Source organism: Podarcis cretensis (assembly GCF_951804945.1).
Source record: "Podarcis cretensis genome assembly, chromosome: 14".
Classification (NCBI taxonomy): Eukaryota; Metazoa; Chordata; class Lepidosauria; order Squamata; family Lacertidae; genus Podarcis; species Podarcis cretensis.
Window position 1 is genome coordinate 11,892,670 of NC_137183.1, and position 17,961 is coordinate 11,910,630.

At 42.0% G+C, this 17,961-nt stretch overlaps 1 protein-coding gene across 2 annotated transcripts in view; it reads right to left on the reverse strand.

Annotated features, from left to right (window-relative positions):
* Window positions 1-17,961, reverse strand: part of LOC307202966 (tropomodulin-3) — a 50,457-nt gene continuing 32,496 nt past the window's right edge. For both annotated transcript variants that reach the window (XM_079953444.1, XM_079953445.1), the window contains exons 6-10: window positions 17,812-17,942; window positions 16,774-16,881; window positions 15,403-15,546; window positions 10,239-10,383; window positions 1-4,381 (exon numbers count right to left, since the gene is read on the reverse strand). In XM_079953444.1, the coding sequence (XP_079809570.1) occupies window positions 4,347-4,381; window positions 10,239-10,383; window positions 15,403-15,546; window positions 16,774-16,881; window positions 17,812-17,942 (563 nt within the window). In that variant the 3' untranslated portion in view covers window positions 1-4,346. The remainder of the gene's footprint in view (window positions 4,382-10,238; window positions 10,384-15,402; window positions 15,547-16,773; window positions 16,882-17,811; window positions 17,943-17,961) is intronic.

Genomic DNA, 17,961 nt, shown 5'->3' on the forward strand with positions numbered 1-17,961 from the left:
TTTGAAAAAATCATTTGGATATTTTTATTACAATAACAGCAGCATACAGCGCTGGCATTCCTATATATTCCCATTCATGTTTTTCCACCCACAGAAACTTTGCCCAAAGATTCGAGAAAGTTTATAGCTTACAAACAGTATTATCTGTATCAAAAATAGTAAGAGAAGATAACATTTGTAAACAGTATTAAGTGGAAACACATTATTTTGTCATATAGTATGAAAACATTCTGTTCAAGATAAGTGGAGCCTAAAGCCAAGGGTTGTTTGTTGTTATTGTTTTTAAAAAAGGGTAAGTGCATATATTTTCAAACATAAAGCAGTCTCTCACCTCAGCAAGAACGATTAGACTAAAAATGCACAAAACCTTCACCTTTTCGGGAAATGGCCCAGTTCTACAGTCATTTCTGAACCATCCTTGCATGTAGACTTTCATGATATGTGCCCTTAACAGTAAGCTTAGTGACCCGGAATGAAGTATGAAAAGTCAGACAATTGCACTGTATTATAGTGCGCAACTCAGAAAGCTTTATGTTCCAAGGAGTAGAAACAGGAATGCATACAGAACTAGAAAGAGTTAAAGTATCCTCAGAAGTCCTATCTCAAAAGGACAATTTGATGGCTTAGAGAAGGTTCCCTGCCTCTTTTCTCTACTCATAGAGAAGATTGCTTGGCATTAAAAGGATGCCTGCTTCTACTCCACTAGGACAATGATCACTGGACTCTCTCAGGCTAGCTACCAGCTCACACAGACCTCTAAATTTAGGTGCTGCTAAATGCTCATATCACCATAATACTGATGGTTCATCTGGGCCAGGGGGAGCCAACGTGATTCTCTCCAGGTGCTTCTTAACTCCTGCCACCTCCAGCTAGGTTGGTCAATGGTCATCTTGGGTGGTCAACAGCCATCAATGGGAGGTGCTGCCCAAAGCATCTACAGGGCACCCCACTGACTGCTCCTGGTCTGAAGCACAAGAGAGCTTCACACTTTACTGCCTTCCTTCATCTTTAATTGAACATTTTCTGATGGTCATCGAGGCACTAATGAACTCTGCACCTGATCTGACAAACCAGCTCAGTTAGTAATACAGAACCCTCCCTGTAACAGAGAAACATTTACTCTGTGTGTGTGTGTGTATGTGTGTTTTGACAACTTTTATATTGTATTAGGCACTACATAAATTGAAAACCATCCACGCCACAACACCTCTGGATCCTAATATGATGTAGGCAAACTCCCATGCAAACCCTATTGAATTGAATGGAGGTCATGCAGTAGCAGTGCTTTCTGCACCCCATCCCTCGAGTTTCAGACAGTGCAATACTGTACAAGTATTTATTATGTTTTGGTCAACTTAGTATAGCACCACTTGTTGAAAAACACCCGTGGAGCATTCCTGCCCAAGCACTGTGGCTCGTGTGAGCCAAGTACCCAAGTAAGTAGAGGGCTGCAGTCTCAATATGCAGACGATTTGAGTTCATTCTTTAAGGGGGAGGGGAACACCTCTTTAAAAAGCCTGCCAGTTTGCAATCTCAACTCTCTTATAAAAAGCCATTCTTGTTTTGTGGCTCTCCATATGTCTGAAGCAGGCTGTTTCGGAAGCCCCCCCCAAAACTAAACTGGGTGTATCAGCCGCCTGGCAGGCTGTAAACCTGACAGGCATTTTGTCAAAAGACAAAAAAATAAGGGGGAGATAAAGCTACTTAATCTTTGATTTTTCACCACAAATCTACACTATCTTCTTAATAGGTGCATTGTATTTACACACTGAAACTTTAAAAATGCATATTTTTATATGGAGGCAACCAGCTTCTCTCTTCCCCCCTCCATTTTTTTCTTGTTGTTGGGACTGTTTTAAAGCTTTGCAAGTGAGAAAAGAGATTTGGATTTGTTTCCCAAAATTGTTTTTAAAAATGCACATTTCTGTTTTACACACCTAAGTGCCAACAGAAACAAACATATTAATATGGTTTCTTTAACGCAGTCTTTTCATACAATGCAAAAACGAACAAAAAACCCCACCTCTGCCCTATAGCACCCTCCAGATAGCATGTACTACAGCTCCCATCAGCCCTTCAGTATTGTGGATGATGGGAGTTTTAGTCCTAACATCTGGAAGACACCTGTTTTAGGATGACTGCCCTACAGAAACACACTTTGGTATTCTCAGTGCACTGACTCGGAAAAACATATCACTGATTTCAACACAACTTCCTTTAAGGTAAAATGTTTGCAGTTATGGTCCATATTCAAAGAGACAATGATGTGAAAAATAGCACATCAGTCCTGCAACTTTAATCAAAATGCTTTCATCCTGGCCTGATGCTCTGCTCTGTGCTGTTTAGTTTTGCACTCAACAAATCAAAGAGCCAAAAGATGTCAGAAAAATGAAGGAAAAACAAGATTGAACCTGGCCAGAGTTGTTTCCAAGTTTTGCTGAAGATAGAACCCTGAATTAAAAAATGAACCTGGAGTATACTCTGTGAATCCTATTCCATATACTACTACTGCTTGTGCTCCATTGACTTTTATCATGGTTTGCACAGGAGAAGCCTGACGGGTTGTGTCCAATATGTATGATTATTCCCTGTACCACATGAAACTGGAGATGTAAGTCAGCAGCAGGCATTAACATAGTGGCATTAAAACGGTCCTTATTTCACAGTGGGAACCAAGCTCAGGTCACAAAACCATCCTGTTAGTTGTAGCTGTTGTAAGGTTAAAAGTATGTGTTGTTATTAACAGATGTTTGAAAACTGTGGGTTTTCCTTGCCAGCTGCACCAGAACTGTGAAAGAATACAAAATTTCCTATGCATATGATGGATGTAGCAGAGTAAGGGCTGGAGCCAGGGTTTGGGGGGGGGGGGCTTAGTAAAATACCACTTGGTATTTTAAGTCAGCGAACCCCTAGTGGCAAGGTTGGACAACTGAGAAGCAGCTATTAAAAAATCCCCACAGCATCTCAGAGCAGTCAATGTATTGCCCCACAGCATCGTGGGAAACTAAAAGTGGTGGCGCCCAACTGGAAGCCATTTTAATTCCTCACGATGCCCAAGTGATGCTCTGTTGGCTGCCCTAGGGCATTATGGGTAATTTAAAATGGTGGCCCATGGGAGGCAAAGTGGGTCCTGCTGAGGTGCTCAGAGGCTGCAAGGCCGCAGCAGCTGTCTGGGGGTGCTGGTAAGTACAGAAAGCCTTAAGTTTCTAAAAACCTGCCATGTCACACTGGTCAGAACCCACAGCCAAAGAGCGTAAAACCTGGTTGCCATGTGTTTTGGCCTATACAAAACAGCATACCAGTGGACTGCTACTTGATACTGTGCTGTGACTCAGCAGCCGTTTGTGTAGGTTTGGCATGCTGCCACTGAAGAGTGTGTGTGTGTGTCTGTGTACACATGCGCGCGCACACACATATATAAACTCACACAGAGAGAGAGATTCCAAGGAATATAACTCAACACGACGCGGATGAAACAAAAACACCAAAAGGTCCATAAATACATCCAGTTCAGACATAACAGAACAAAGGTGCCGAAACGTCTTGTTCTGTAAGTTGACAGAAAAGGAAGCCAACCGAACACCAGATATTGCAAAGGCTGTGGGCTTAAAATATCAATCGCCATTTCTGTCGGCTTCACTTACCTCCAGTGAGGTAAGAGAGTAGAAGCAGCCCTTAAAAGTGGGATAATAATCTCTTATAAAAAGAAGTTTCAAGCTTAAATCTCCATATCAAGAAAGCATTCTACACGGTCAAAGCACGTTAAGAACCGGAGGAGTAACTGCAGCAGCAGTGATTTATCCGCATCACATACAAAGTTGAAGTAAGTGGTCAAAGTCCTTTGTTTTTTCTTGGAAGGGTCTCTTTCTCTCACCCACCCCCACCCCACCCGAAACATTTGTTTTCTAAAAATATGGAGTCCGTATTTTAAATAAGGACTCTGGGTTTCCTGCCTGAAAACTTGCTCCCTGTGGGTTTAAAACTGTTTGCCGATCCTTGACTGCATGTCACGAAGATACTCCGCAGATGCTAGAATTGGTACTTATCTTTGTGGAAGACACACACCCAAGTTCTGAAATGAAAGGCTGTTCAAGAACTGATCTTGGGCAGATGTAGTTACAAGGCTTTGAACATACATGTGTTGGATATCACGCATACAAATATACATTTACAACACAGACACACAAAAACAGAACACCCGACAACAGGAGGAATGGCGATTCCAGTCTTTTCCCTTCTACCCAGGTAAGAAGTAATCTTGAGGTTGCCGAAGAAACCATCTCAGCAGATGCACCTGGAGGAGCTCCAAATTCTCCATGCCACACACATCTGGCAGCCGCTCAGGTTTATTGATGGTCTCCTTCCACTCTTCTTTTGCGAACTGTGCCCACAGAGGTGGGGGAAGAGAAACAAGACATGAGACAACGCTGGTGTAAGGCTATCATGTTTCAGTTACTGGAATGACGTCTATTAACAGCCAAGAACTAGGAGGACTAATTGCAGCATCTGCCATGCACATTAAAAATGGTGGCCATGACTGAATTCTCCTACCCTTTAGCGATCTTTAAAAATTTCCTTTGTTTACTATGGGTTGGATCCAAAGTTCCCTTGAGTGAGCACAAAAGCACTTTTGCTTACACAACTAGTCCCCATTTCACATTCCATCCATCCATCCCTCTCTCTCTCCCAGTGCGCTGCTCCAGGCCACATCCTATGTCATTCCAAAGCATCCATGACTGATGGATGGTCCATTCTCACCATCCAGCAAGCCAAATTTTAAAAGCCCCAGCGAACCTGAAGAACAGCTTGTAATGTGGCAGTGGGTATGCGATGTGGTTAACAAAACCAAACCACATCTGTGCTGCAGTGCATTGGGACTGCGGAGCTGTTGCTGCAATTACTCTTCCTGTGCCTTTTGCCTGCATAGCAAAGATACCTGATGTTATTCAGCACTTTTTAAAACGGGTCTGGAGTCTTTGCTGTACCGGCACAACTACAGAAGCACAGCACCAAAACACAATTCTTAGCAAGCAGGTCATGTTGACCTGAATTGGTAAGAGATTAAAAACACAGCATATTATGGAACAGTTCAAGGAGGTCTTCTACAGCAAACCTTGTTTTGTTCTTTCAAACCAGGCAGGGAAATATTCATTCCAAAACAGTTAATTTGATAAGCCAAAGATTTAACTGGTCAATTCTGCACACACAATTCTCTGGCCTTTTTGTTAGGTTAAGAAAACACGTTAGTCCATCAAGTCAACAGTGGAGAGAGTCCAAACAGTCTTGTAAATATTTTCAGAAGGTTACTGAACATGTATATTAAGCAAGGAGGGGGGGGGGAATGTATCAGCCCTGTATTCTGAAAGGAAACAGTTATTCAAAACTTCTAAGTTTAAATGCACCGAAAACTCATTTTTTGTAAGAATCGGTAACTAAGAAGCTCACTCCATTGGCGCAGGCAGACCGAGGCTTTGAAGAATCCAATTTGCTTTTTCTAGAACCCTCTGGAGTGTAAAACAGCAGCTCAAAGGCACAGACGCACTTATTAATTTAATGAAAATTATATACCACATAAGACATTAACTACATATCTGTGCCTTTTAACTGCAGCTGCTAGTTTGATTCCACAACGTGCAGGCCTAGGGAAAGCAGAAGAAGGTAAAGAGTTGTTGAAGCCTGCTTATACTAGGATCCTCCTGGAGATCCTGCACAGGCAATTCACGTTTTTAAAAGGCCCTTCACTTTAACCAATGCAGAACTCAATGGAGCAGTTGATCCCAGTTGGTTTGCGCAGCTGATTGGTGGAGGCAGCAAGCCTCCTTTACCAATGCACAATTGCGAGTGATGTCATGGGACATCAGGAGAGAGCATTTGTGGGAAACAGCCTCACAGGCCAAAGTGGGACCTGTGCTGGGTTCAGTTAGGTTTGTGGAACAAATGTCTCCCCCGCCCCCGACTTAAAGGCAATGATAAACCATTATCATTGTGTAGCTGGGCCCAAAGAACTAAGGAACAAGGAGCCTCTGAGCACATGGCCCAGTACGTTTTTTAATTTGGTACTGGAAATGAGCCCACAGTCCTTTCACCCAGTGGCGTAGCGTGGGTTGTCAGTACCCGGGGCAAGGCAAGTAATTTGCGCCTCCTAACCCATGGATTTGCGCCCCTTAACCCTAACCCCCAGATGTTGCGCCCGGTGCGGCCGGCCCCCCCCTGCACCCCCCACGCTACGCCACTGCTTTCACCTCAACATCTGATGCCCCTCTCCACCTTTCTTCACTGCAGCGTCTGAACTGGGAAAGAACAAAATGCCCAAAAGATTAGATTATTGGAACACGTTCCACTTCGGAGACGACTTGGAAACCTCCACTGGTCCAGAATGCAGCGGCCAGATAGATTACTGCCAGCAGTTCTGTTCAGATCTTACCTAACGTGTTTTAATACAAGTGCACTGGTTGCCGAGTTTATTTCCAGGTGTTAGTGTTTAAAGCCCTAAACGACTCAGGCCCCCAAATACCTGAAAGACTGCCTCATCTCCTACAGACCGCTTTGGGTGTTAAGATTGACAAAGGAGACCCTATTTTTTTCCCATCCTCAGAAGCTTGGGGCGGAGGCAGCTCGGAAGACGGCCTTCTCCGTGGCAGCCCCAAGGTTGTGAAATTCTCTCCCAAAAAGAGTGCCCCAGGCTTCTCCATTGTACAGCTTTCAGTAAATACCAAACAGGCACTTTCACCCTGGCTTTTGACATATATTTAGGACCCACCTCAATCTGTGCTTGCAAGATGGTTTGAACTGTTTTTAACTTTCTGTTTTAATTGCTGTAACCTGCCCTAAGACCTTAGAGTGAAGGGTGGGTAATAACTACATAATAACAACGTATTTTTGGTGGTGAATATAACATGAATTATGGGAATTACACTAGAACTTAGTCCAATGTTGATTTTATATAACTGGGTCAAAGAGGGTATCCTAAAGGAAGTGAAATCTTTTAATAATAAATTATTTTTTTATATCTTTAAAAGACAGCTGAAGGCAGCCCTGTTTAGGGAGGTTTTTAATATTTAACTCTGTATTGTTTTTAACACTTGATTGGAAGCCGCCCAGAGTGGCTGGGGAAACTCAGCCAGATGGGCGGGGTATAAATAATAAATTATTATTAAATTACAGTGGTGCCTCGCAAGACGAAATTAATTCGTTCCGCGAGCTGCTTCGTCTTGAGATTTTTTCGTCTTACGGAGCGCGGATTCCCCGGGTGTTAACGGCTTTAAGAAAAAGGAAGCAAACGCGCAAGACGTTTTCGTCTTGAGAAGCAAGCCCATAGGGAAATTCGTCTTGCGAAGCACCTTGAAAAACGGAAAACCCTTTCATCTAGCGAGTTTTTCGTCTTGCGAGGCATTCGTCTTGTGGGGCACCACTGTATTATTATTATCAACAACCTTGTTAACAGCAGCACCCAAACGTGTTGACATGCAAGTGGAAAAGTCCACTTGTTACATTTATTTTGTATTTTTCTTTATTCCTCACTCTATGCTTTTGAGCCCAACCAGCTCTGAGCCTGTTCTTTAAAAACAGCGACCCATTATGACACTAGATATTGCAACCCATTGCTGCATGAAACTGCCTCAAGAACAGAATTGTACAGGATTTCATTTATGCCTCCCTAATTAATCATGCTATTAGAAAGGAATTCCAGAGCCTCCACGAAATGAAAAAAAGCATGCAGAAGAGTGTGAGGGAAACATGGAGTAACAGTGCGCACACGAAGAGCTGTTAGGAGACACATACAGAGACAAGGAGAGGTTTTAAGAGAGTTTCTCTTGCAGTGTTCAGTACCCAATTGGGTGTTTGCAATAACCTGTCTCAGAAGCTTCAGGGCTGAAGGGATGAAAGGGCATTTGATGACATTTTTACTCCTATGCGCCAGACTAGGAAAGCAAAATAAAAAAATAAAAAAGCAAGATATAAATAGATGAGAAAAGATAAGACCATCCAACAATGACATATCACAGCTGGAATTTGGGGCAGTGATGGAAAACAGGAAAGTTTAAAATGTGCTGAGCGGCTTTTTGAAAATGAAAGTAAGAAGAGGTCAAGTTATATTTCCTTAAAAGCCTAGATTCTTTTCCTGCAGTGTTGAGGACACCTTTTGCCCTCCATCCCACAGGTACTTTGCATGTACAGTGGTACCTCTGGTTACATACGCTTCAGGTTACATACGCTTCAGGTTACAGACTCCGCTAACCCAGAAATAGTACCTCGGGTGAAGAACTTTGCTTCAGGATGAGAACAGAAATCGTGCTCCGGTGGCGCGGCAGCAGCAGGAGGCCCCACTAGCTAAAGTGGTGCTTCAGGTTAAGAACAGATTCAGGTTAAGAACGGACCTCCGGAATGAATTGAGTACTTAACCCGAGGTACCACTGTACTCTTTCTTAGTAGCTGTTCAAGCAACTCTTAAGCTCAGTCAGTAGAGCATGAGACACTTCATCTCAGTACAGGGTCATGGCTTTGAGTCCCACATTGGGCAAAAAGATTCTTGCATTGCAAAATGCCCTCAGCCAGGTCTCTACCCAACCACCTTCCTATTTACAAACAGCTGGTCAGTTCCGCCTTAGCCTCAGTGCTGCCCTTTGTAGAACTCAACGGGGAAGAGGATGGGGCCAAAACTAGAATGGGGCTGGCTCTCCCTGTCAGTGGCTCAAGCACAACAGACTGTTTGGCCTTTGGCCCTGCCACTCCCAATGGGCAACATCTACTATCAAGGACACTTGTGATTAAACCTGCTTGCTTTCCTCCCCATTCCCTCCAATTCCTCTTCCCTTGGGTTTGTTATAAGTCTCAGGGGAGCCACTCTGGAAAACTTTACAGTTAAATAGCAGCATTTTGTGGGAGGGGGCATTACTTGTTTAGTTCTGTTTTATTATATACAGTGGTACTTCGGTTCTCGAACATAATCCATTCCGGAAAACTGTTTGACTTCCGTAATGTTCAAAAACCAAGGCGCAAAGGGCAGTCTGTAAATTGCATTGAGAAAATTGAAAACAACCAACCCTGGAAGTCAAATACAACAATAATATTTTGTTCGTACAGTAACAAACAGCATTTAAGGCTACATGTAGATAATTCTCACTACATGATTGAAATTTTTTTTTTGTATTATTTTATGCTCTTCTTGTGCTCGTTGTACAAGTAACAAGAACTGTATTATTGTTTGCTAACTGTATTTCTTTTGTTAACTAATAAAGCATTATTTTTTTAAAAAAGAGAGAAAATCGAAAAACACGCAGTAGAAGCCGTTCGACTTCTGAGGTGCGTTTGAAAACGGAAGCATTTACTTCCGGGTTTTCGGTGTTCAGGTTCCGAAACGTTTGTCAACGTTTTGTGTTCTTATTTTGTATTTTTCTGTTGTGAACTGCCTTGGGATCTTTGGATGAAGGGCAGAATATATTGTTGTTGTTGTTGTTGTTGAAGGGCAGAATATATTGTTGTTGTTGTTGTTATCCCTTAACTAAGTAAATCAATGTGGTTGGCCATGATGAGAAACTAGATGCAGGATTCAATAGGCCAGAGGTGGAGAACATTTTGCAGGCAGAAGGCAACATTCCTCAGCAGGCAACCTTCTGAGGACTACACACGAGTAGTATGTGGTGTCCTGAGGCAACTGAAGGATGGAGCAATGCACGTGACTCTTAACCTTTGTTTGGCAGGTTATATTCCAATTACAGTGGTACCTCGGGTTAAGTACTTAATTCGTCTGGAGGTCTGTTCTTAACCTGTAACTGCTTAACCTGAAGCACCACTTTAGCTAATGGGGCCTCCTGCTGCTGCCGCGCCACCAGACCATGATTTCTGTTCTCATCCTGAAGCAAAGTTCTTAATCTGAAGCACTATTTCTGGATTAGCGGAGTCTGTAACCTGAAGCGTATGTAACCCCAGGTACCACTGTATACAAATCCAGCAGTTTCACACCCACCTTCATCCAGGAAAGTAAGAGGCATGATCAGAGTTGAAGGACACTTTCCAGTCAGGCAAAAGCATGAGGAGGCAAGATAAGAGCAACCTAGAGGGCCGCATTTAGTTTGAGGTTCCCCACTCCTGAGACAGGCCTTAGGCCTGATCCAACAAGGCTCTTGAAGAGGAATGTTTTCCTTACAGGCACATTCTTAAAAAAATTATGCCAAGTAGCTGCCACCACGCTCAGTTGTGACAGAGGCCTGCTCACTCTGCGGCAGAAAACGCCTTACCCAAATCGTTGTTTTTCGTAATTGCATCCGCTCCTCTGGCTCGCGGTCCCTGCTGAGTGAAGTGATATCCGAACTTGAGGATCTTTGTGTTCTCCTCGAGCATCTTCACAATCTCCGTTTCTACAGGGGTTCCCAACTGCTGCCTCTGGTGGAATCAGCAAAGCATTAGAAATTTAGCAAACATCGGTCCAGGGTTGTCCAAAATAAAGTCTCCTAAGCACCTTGGGATTTTTAGATCAGTACAGTGGTGCCCCGCAAGACGAATGCCTCGCAAGACGAAAAACCCGCTAGACGAAAGGGTTTTCTGTTTTTCGAGGCACTTCGCAAGATGAATTTCCCTATGGGCTTGCTTCGCAAGACGAAAACGTCTTGCGAGTCTTTTCCCTCCCCCCCCCCTTTTTCTAAGCCGCTAATAGCCGCTTAGCCGCTAAGAGCCGCTTAGCCGCTAAGAGCGCTAATCCGCTAATAGGGATGCTTCGCAAGACAAAAAAACCGCTAGACGAAGAGACTCGCGGAACAGATTATTTTCGTCTTGCGAGGCCCCACTGTAGTGGGAACACTGAGATGGGTGATTTGACCATAAAAGGGTCAGTTAAGAGGAGTTATGTTTCGAATTCAGAAACTATTAAACTTTCAGGCACCAAATTAAACCTCAAGGCCAATCATCTTTTGCTTTCACTAAGAGTCAGATACGGTAAAAATAAAATTATTATTATCATTATTAATGCTTTGATCCTGCACTGGCAGCCTCACAACTGACAGTTAAGAGCTGTTTGGCAGTCAAACAGACTCCCACAAGAGATGGTAGACTCTCCTTCCTAGAAGGTTTTTAAGCAGAGGTTGGCTGGCCATCTGTCATGGATGCATTAGCTGAGATTCCTGGATTACAAGGGTTTGGACTAGATGACCCTTGGGTCCCTTCCAATTCTATCATTCTATGAACTGACACTGCTTGGGAATTTTAAGAAACTAATAAAAACTCCAGTGATTTTAAGAAGTCAGTGCCATTTTGAAAGGCTCGATCTGTCATCTTGATTCAGAATGGTGCTCAGTTTTATCCAAACATAGATGAAAACCAGCTTTCAGAAACCATCATGCGTATTTGGTTACAGTATCTTTAAAAGGTAAAGGTAAAGGTACCCCTGCCCGTACGGGCCAGTCTTGACAGACTCTGGGGTTGTGCGCCCATCTCACTTAAGAGGCCAGGGGCCAGCGCTGTCCGGAGACACTTCCGGGTCACGTGGCCAGCGTGACAAAGCTGCATCTGGCGAGCCAGAGCCGCACACGGAAACGCCGTTTACCTTCCCGCTGATAAGCGGTCCCTATTTATCTACTTGCACCCGGAGGTGCTTTCGAACTGCTAGGTTGGCAGGCGCTGGGACCGAGCAGCGGGAGTGCACCCCGCCGCAGGGATTCGAACCGCCGACCTTTCGATCGGCAAGCCCTAGGCGCTGAGGCTTTAACCCACAGCGCCACCTGCGTCCCATAACAGTATCTTTAGAGGTGTCCAAATGCACAGAGAGAAGACCAGACAAACCATTTTGTAAAATGTAAGATATAAGAGCATATCTAATTAGTTTTTTAAAAATTGTAAGCACAGGACAGATATGGACTATGTGTGTGCAGAGATTGCAAACTGCATGTTAAAAACAATAACCACAACATCCCTATCTCAACTGTCAAAACTAATTTGTTTAATAACTAGTATGTAAGTAGTAGCTAATGTTTTGGTTTTTTAAAAACAGCTATTTTTAGTCTCAGCAATTAAAGTTACAGGGCAATTACTGTCATTGGAAGGTGGCTGTTCAAGACCAACACAGAACTAAGCGAGGGAGAGTTAAATTCATGCTGTAGATTAAAAAAATGTTACAGGTAGGTAGCCGTGTTGGTCTGCTGTAGTCGAAACAAAATAAAAAAAATTCCTTCCAGTAGCACCTTAGAGACCAACTACCGTATTTTTTGCACCATAACACTCACTTTTTTCCTCCTAAAAAGTAAGGGGAAATGTCTGTGCGTGTTATGGAGGGAATGCCTACGGGTGGAATGCCTACGGATTTTCCTCCTCTAAAAACTACGTGCATGTTATGGTCGGGTGCGTGTTATAGAGCGAAAAATACAGTAAGTTTGATCTTGGTATGAGCTTTCGTGTGCATGCACGAAGAATCTGAATAAGTGTGTATGCACATGAAAGCTCATACCAATAACAAACTTAGTTGGTCTCTAAGGTGCTACTGGAAGGAATTTTTTAATTTAAAAAATGCTTCAGGAAAGGATTGATTACTCCAAAGGCATCACTCCTCTGAAGAATAAATTTGCCTAATTTGTCCCACTACAACATTCAGGCTGAAAGGAGACATTTTAAATGTGTAATGCAGCCAACAGACCCTCTCTTTCTTTCTTTTTTTAATTTCTCTTTATTAATTTTCATACACAAATATGTACAGAAAATAGATTCTTCACGGAAAAAAATAATAATAAGAACAACATAACTTAATTATAAGAAAACAAAAACAAAACAAAACAAAACAAAGACAAACATGTAAGTTATTGACTTCCCTCCACCTCAGTTTTGGGTTATGTAATACATTTTCCCCCGCAGTTTTTCTTTAAAACTTTTGTATGTCGAAGGGTTATATTAAGCCTACTGTGATCTTTGGATTTTTAAAATCTACTTCAATATAGGTTATGAATTTATTCCATTCTTTAATAAACTTTGTTTCTTTCTGGTCTCTAATTTTTTGTGTTAATTTTGCCAATCCTGAATATTCAAATAATTTACTTTGCCAATCTCTTACTGTTGGGATATTGGTTGATTTCCAATTTTGGGCAATTAAAATTCTAGCAGCTGTTGTTGCGTACTGGAATAAGGTCTGGTCCTCTTTCTTAATTTCATTGCCAATCATTCCCAGAAGAAAATTTTCAGGTTTTTTAACAAAAGTATATTTAAACATTTTTTTTCAGTTTATTATAAATGAGCTCCCAGAAGTTCTTGATTTTTTCACAAGTCCACCACATGTGGTAAAAACTACCTTCCTTGTTTTTACACCTCCAGCACATTTTATCTCCATTCTTACAGATTTTTCCTAATTTTACAGGGGTGATGTACCATCTGTACATCATTTTTTCCATGTTTTCTCTTAAGGCAACACAAGCAGTGAACTTCATATCTTTATTCCAGAGCTTAATCCAACTATCGTATTCCAAATTATATCCCAGATCTATTGCCCATTTCACCATAACTTCTTTTATTTCCTCGTCCTTAGTATCCCATTCTAATAGTTGATTATACATTTTTGATAAGAGTTTTGAATTTCCTTCCAGTATTTCTATCTGGAATCTTGATTTTTTTTTTTGTTTATCCCAATCTTTTTATCTTCTGTCCACAGTGCATTAATTTGATGGAATTGTAACCAACTCGTTAATTTATCTCCTTCATACGTTTTGATCTGCCAACCTTTTTCTGTTCTCACCAATAAATCTTCATATGTCCATCTCTTACCTTCTATGTTTGTTTTTTTAATTGTTAAAATATCTTTTGGTGACAACTACCAGGGAGTTTTCCTTTCAAGAAGATTTTTATTTCTTTCCCAAACCTCTAGCAGAGGTCCTCTAATGATGTGACTGGAGAATTCTTTATGTACTTTTGCTTTATTATGCCACAAATATGCGTGCCAACCGAATCTGGTGTTAAAGCCTTCTAAATCAAGTAGGTCAGTGTTTTTTATTACAATCCATTCTTTAATCCAACAGAGGCATGAGGCCTCATAATACAGTTTCAAATTCGGTACCGCAAAACCTCCTCTTTCTCTTCTATCTGTAAGCAATTTAAATTTAATTCTAGGCCTTTTCCCCTGCCAAATGAATTTAGATAAAATTTTCTGCCAATCTTTAAATACTTTGTTTCCTCTTATCACCGGAATATTTTGAAATAGAAATAACAACTTTGGAAGTATATTCTTCTTAATTGCGGCCATTCTTCCTGACCATGATAATTTTATTCTGTTCCATATATCTAAATCTTTTTTAATTTCTTTCCAGGTTGTTTCATAATTGTTCATCATTAAATTTATGTTCTTCATAGTTAGCCAAATTCCCAGGTATTTTACTTTTTTTACCGCTTTAATTCCAATTTTAGCCTCTAGCTGGTTTTTCATAACTTCTTCCATGTTCTTCGTCATCATTTTAGTTTTTGATTTGTTTAACTTAAAACCCGATAACTTTCCAAATTCTTCTAACAATTCTATTACCTTATGGACACTTTTTTTTGTGGATCTTCTAATGATACCATCAGATCATCAGCGTATGCTTTCAGTTTGTATTCTTTTTTTCCAATTTTAATTCCACGTATTTCTGGAGTTGTTCTTATCTTATTTGCTATAATTTCTAATATCATTATAAATAAAAGAGGTGATAGAGGGCACCCCTGTCTCGTACCCTTTGAAATTTTGAAATAATCAGTTAAATCATTATTAATAATCAATTTTGCTTTCTGGCTTGAGTAAATAGCTTTTATCCCTTCCAGGAAGGCGCCCTCTATCCCTACTGTTTCTAGACATCTTACAAGGAATTGCCCAGATACATTATCGAAGGCCTTTTCGGCGTCAATAAAAATTAGTGCCGCAGGTATTTCATTCTTGGCCTCTAGATATTCAATGATGTTAATTATATGTCTTATGTTGTCTTTTAATTGTCTATTGGGTAAGAATCCGACTTGATCTGTATGGATAAGGTTTCTTAAACATTTCTTAAGACGGTTGGCCATTACTTCCGCAAATAATTTATAATCATTATTTAATAATGATATTGGTCTGTAGTTTTTCATATCTAATTTATCTGTGTCAGGCTTAGATATTAATGTAATATAGGCTTCCTTCCATGAGTCTGGTATCTTTCCGCCACTTAAGATGTTATTCGCTACTTCGCACAGCACCGGGCCCTCACTTTCAATCTCTTAGCCCTCTGAGTGTTCGGCAGAAGGCCTGAATGCAGAATCCATGCAGTTACAGCTTCCACCAAACAGTGTCATTTGAGAGGTGGACCAATAACTCAACCTTCAGCCTCACCCCCACCAAACTAGATTTATTTATTTTTCACAACAAAGCTTTGGATCCTGGCTAGCTTGCACTTTGACAGTTAACTTTGCATAAGAAGCAGCTGAAGTTACCTGGTTATCAATCTTTATTTCGGTCAGGGTTTCGTTCTCCTTGAGTGCTTCAACCAATGCCAATATGCCCACACCGGTGATGAAGTTGGATTCAATGTTTAGACTCTTCAGTGTTTTGTTCACCCTCAACATATCGGCAAAAGCCTTGAAATACAAAGAGGTGTCAATGATAGCAGCCCATATGGAAAACCAAAGCAGAGTGTGACCATGTCAGGCATGAATGAAAGCCTACACCATAACGGTCAATACCCAAAAGGCGATGAAGGTGACGGTGTCCTGGTTCAAGACTTCCCTCCCACCTACACCTTACAATGCTTTCAGTCTTGCCTCATCCTGCAAACCTGGCTAAATTCTACAGTGCAACGGTATCGCCTAGGCTTCAGAAACTACCGGAATGCCAATCAGAGCCCACCAGACCCTATAAAAACCCAAACATCCAAGTCAATTTCTCAGTTTGAACAACTCATTATTGTGAAAAGCTGCTGAAGAGATTAGTCTTGTTTCATCTCCCCCTCATTATCATTTTATCATTTTTAATTTGTATACCACCTTTCTAACAATACTCAAGGTGGTTTACAAGCTGAAGAAACAAAAAATGTACATCTTATAACAATCTAATGCAATACAAAAATGTGATAATAAAACATAACTTTAAAATAGGCAACCTCCATCAAAAAAGTAACATTCAACAATCATTAGAATAGTATAAAATAATAATATCAACATATAAAAGTTAAACAGAAATCCACTCAACAGTTACAATAATATCTAAACTATAATCAATAAAACAACCCTCTCGTGCCCCTGACCCTTCTGACTATGTCCTCTGGTTCTTGCACCAGAATGAGACCCCTAGTGTCAGCCTTAGTCTGAGCTTATTCAAGGCACGACAGGTTTTGAAAGCATCTCTCCCTCATGCACCACCTTTTAAGGTAAAGGTAAAGGTACCCCTGCCCGTACGGGCCAGTCTTGACAGACTCTGGGGTTGTGCGCCCATCTCACTTAAGAGGCCAGGGGCCAGCGCTGTCCGGAGACACTTCCGGGTCACGTGGCCAGCGTGACATCGCTGCTCTGGTGAGCCAGAGCCGCACACGGAAACGCCGTTTACCTTCCCGCTGGTAAGCGGTCCCTATTTATCTACTTGCACCCGGAGGTGCTTTCGAACTGCTAGGTTGGCAGGCGCTGGGACCGAGCAGCGGGAGCGCACCCCGCCGCAGGGATTCGAACCGCCGACCTTTCGATCGGCAAGTCCTAGGCGCTGAGGCTTTAACCCACAGCGCCACCTGCGTCCCTTTTACCTTAACTCAATTGTTTTGAGTACCTCGTGTCAAGACAACACCCTATATTAGCGAACCCTGGAATCTCACTTACGACAGCAACAGGATCGTTGCTCCGAGTAGCCGCAAGGCTGAAGCTCTTCACGTAAGTATTTGTTTCCAATGCCTTGGCAAATTCTTTCAGTGTTGGAATGGGGATGTTCTTCAATCAAAATTAAAAGAGAATAAGACACAATTAATATTATGATGGCAGTTCCCTCCTTCCTTCAACTTGGGAGCAGTGGGGGCCTCGGTATATTTTCATGAGGGAGGAAAACGAGGGGAGAGGGTGGCAGAAAGAGAGATCTGCACTAAACATTTAAAGCAGTATCATACCACTTTAAACAGTCATGGCTTCCAGCAAGTCATCTTGGGAGCTGTAGTTTTGTTAAGGGTGCTGAGAGTTGTTAGGGGGTTTCTTTTCCTTTCAAAGAGCTAAAATTCCCAAAGTGGTTCACAGTGAATCCAGGGAACTCTGGGAACAGGGGTTTCCTAACAACTCTCAGCAAGGACAGCATGTGTCACTATAAATATCCACAGATCAAAAAAACCAAAATAAAAACAATACAGTTGTACCTCAGATCCCGAATGCCCTGGAACTTGTACGCTTTGGCTCCCAAATGTAGCAAACCAGGAAGTGATTGTTCCAGTTTGCGAATGTTCTTTTGGAACCCAAACATCCGACGAGGATTCCACAGCTTCTGATTGGTTGCAGGAACTTCCTGCAGCCAATCAGAAGCCGCAATTTGGTTTTCGAACGTTTTGGAAGTCAAACAGATTTCCGGAACGGATTCCGTTCGACTTCCAAGGTACGACTGTAATTAAATAACAATTTGCATTGTAGTAAGTTAAGCGCACTATTTGCCATCATAAAACACTGGAGCCACACTGCCATGGACACAGAAATTCCGGTCATTTTGAAAGCTACATTTCTGGACTCCAGGACCAGGCACCTGTACCCCACTAGATGCTGTTGGACTCTCATCAGCCTTGGCCAACGTGTTTGAGTCAGGGATCATGGGAGCTGTAGTCCAGCAACATCTGGAGGGCCACTGGTTTTCCATCCCTGCTGTTCTCTGTATGCTTCAGTTACCTTTATGTTGTTCAAGTTGACTTCAACAAGGCGCGAATCGTTGTCTTTAATCCTTTGCAAACTCTCCTCTACGTTTGTGGGATTTGGTGGCTCATTGAAGACGGGCATGATCTTTTCGCCTTTGACCACATCTGAATCGGGAGACAGGGA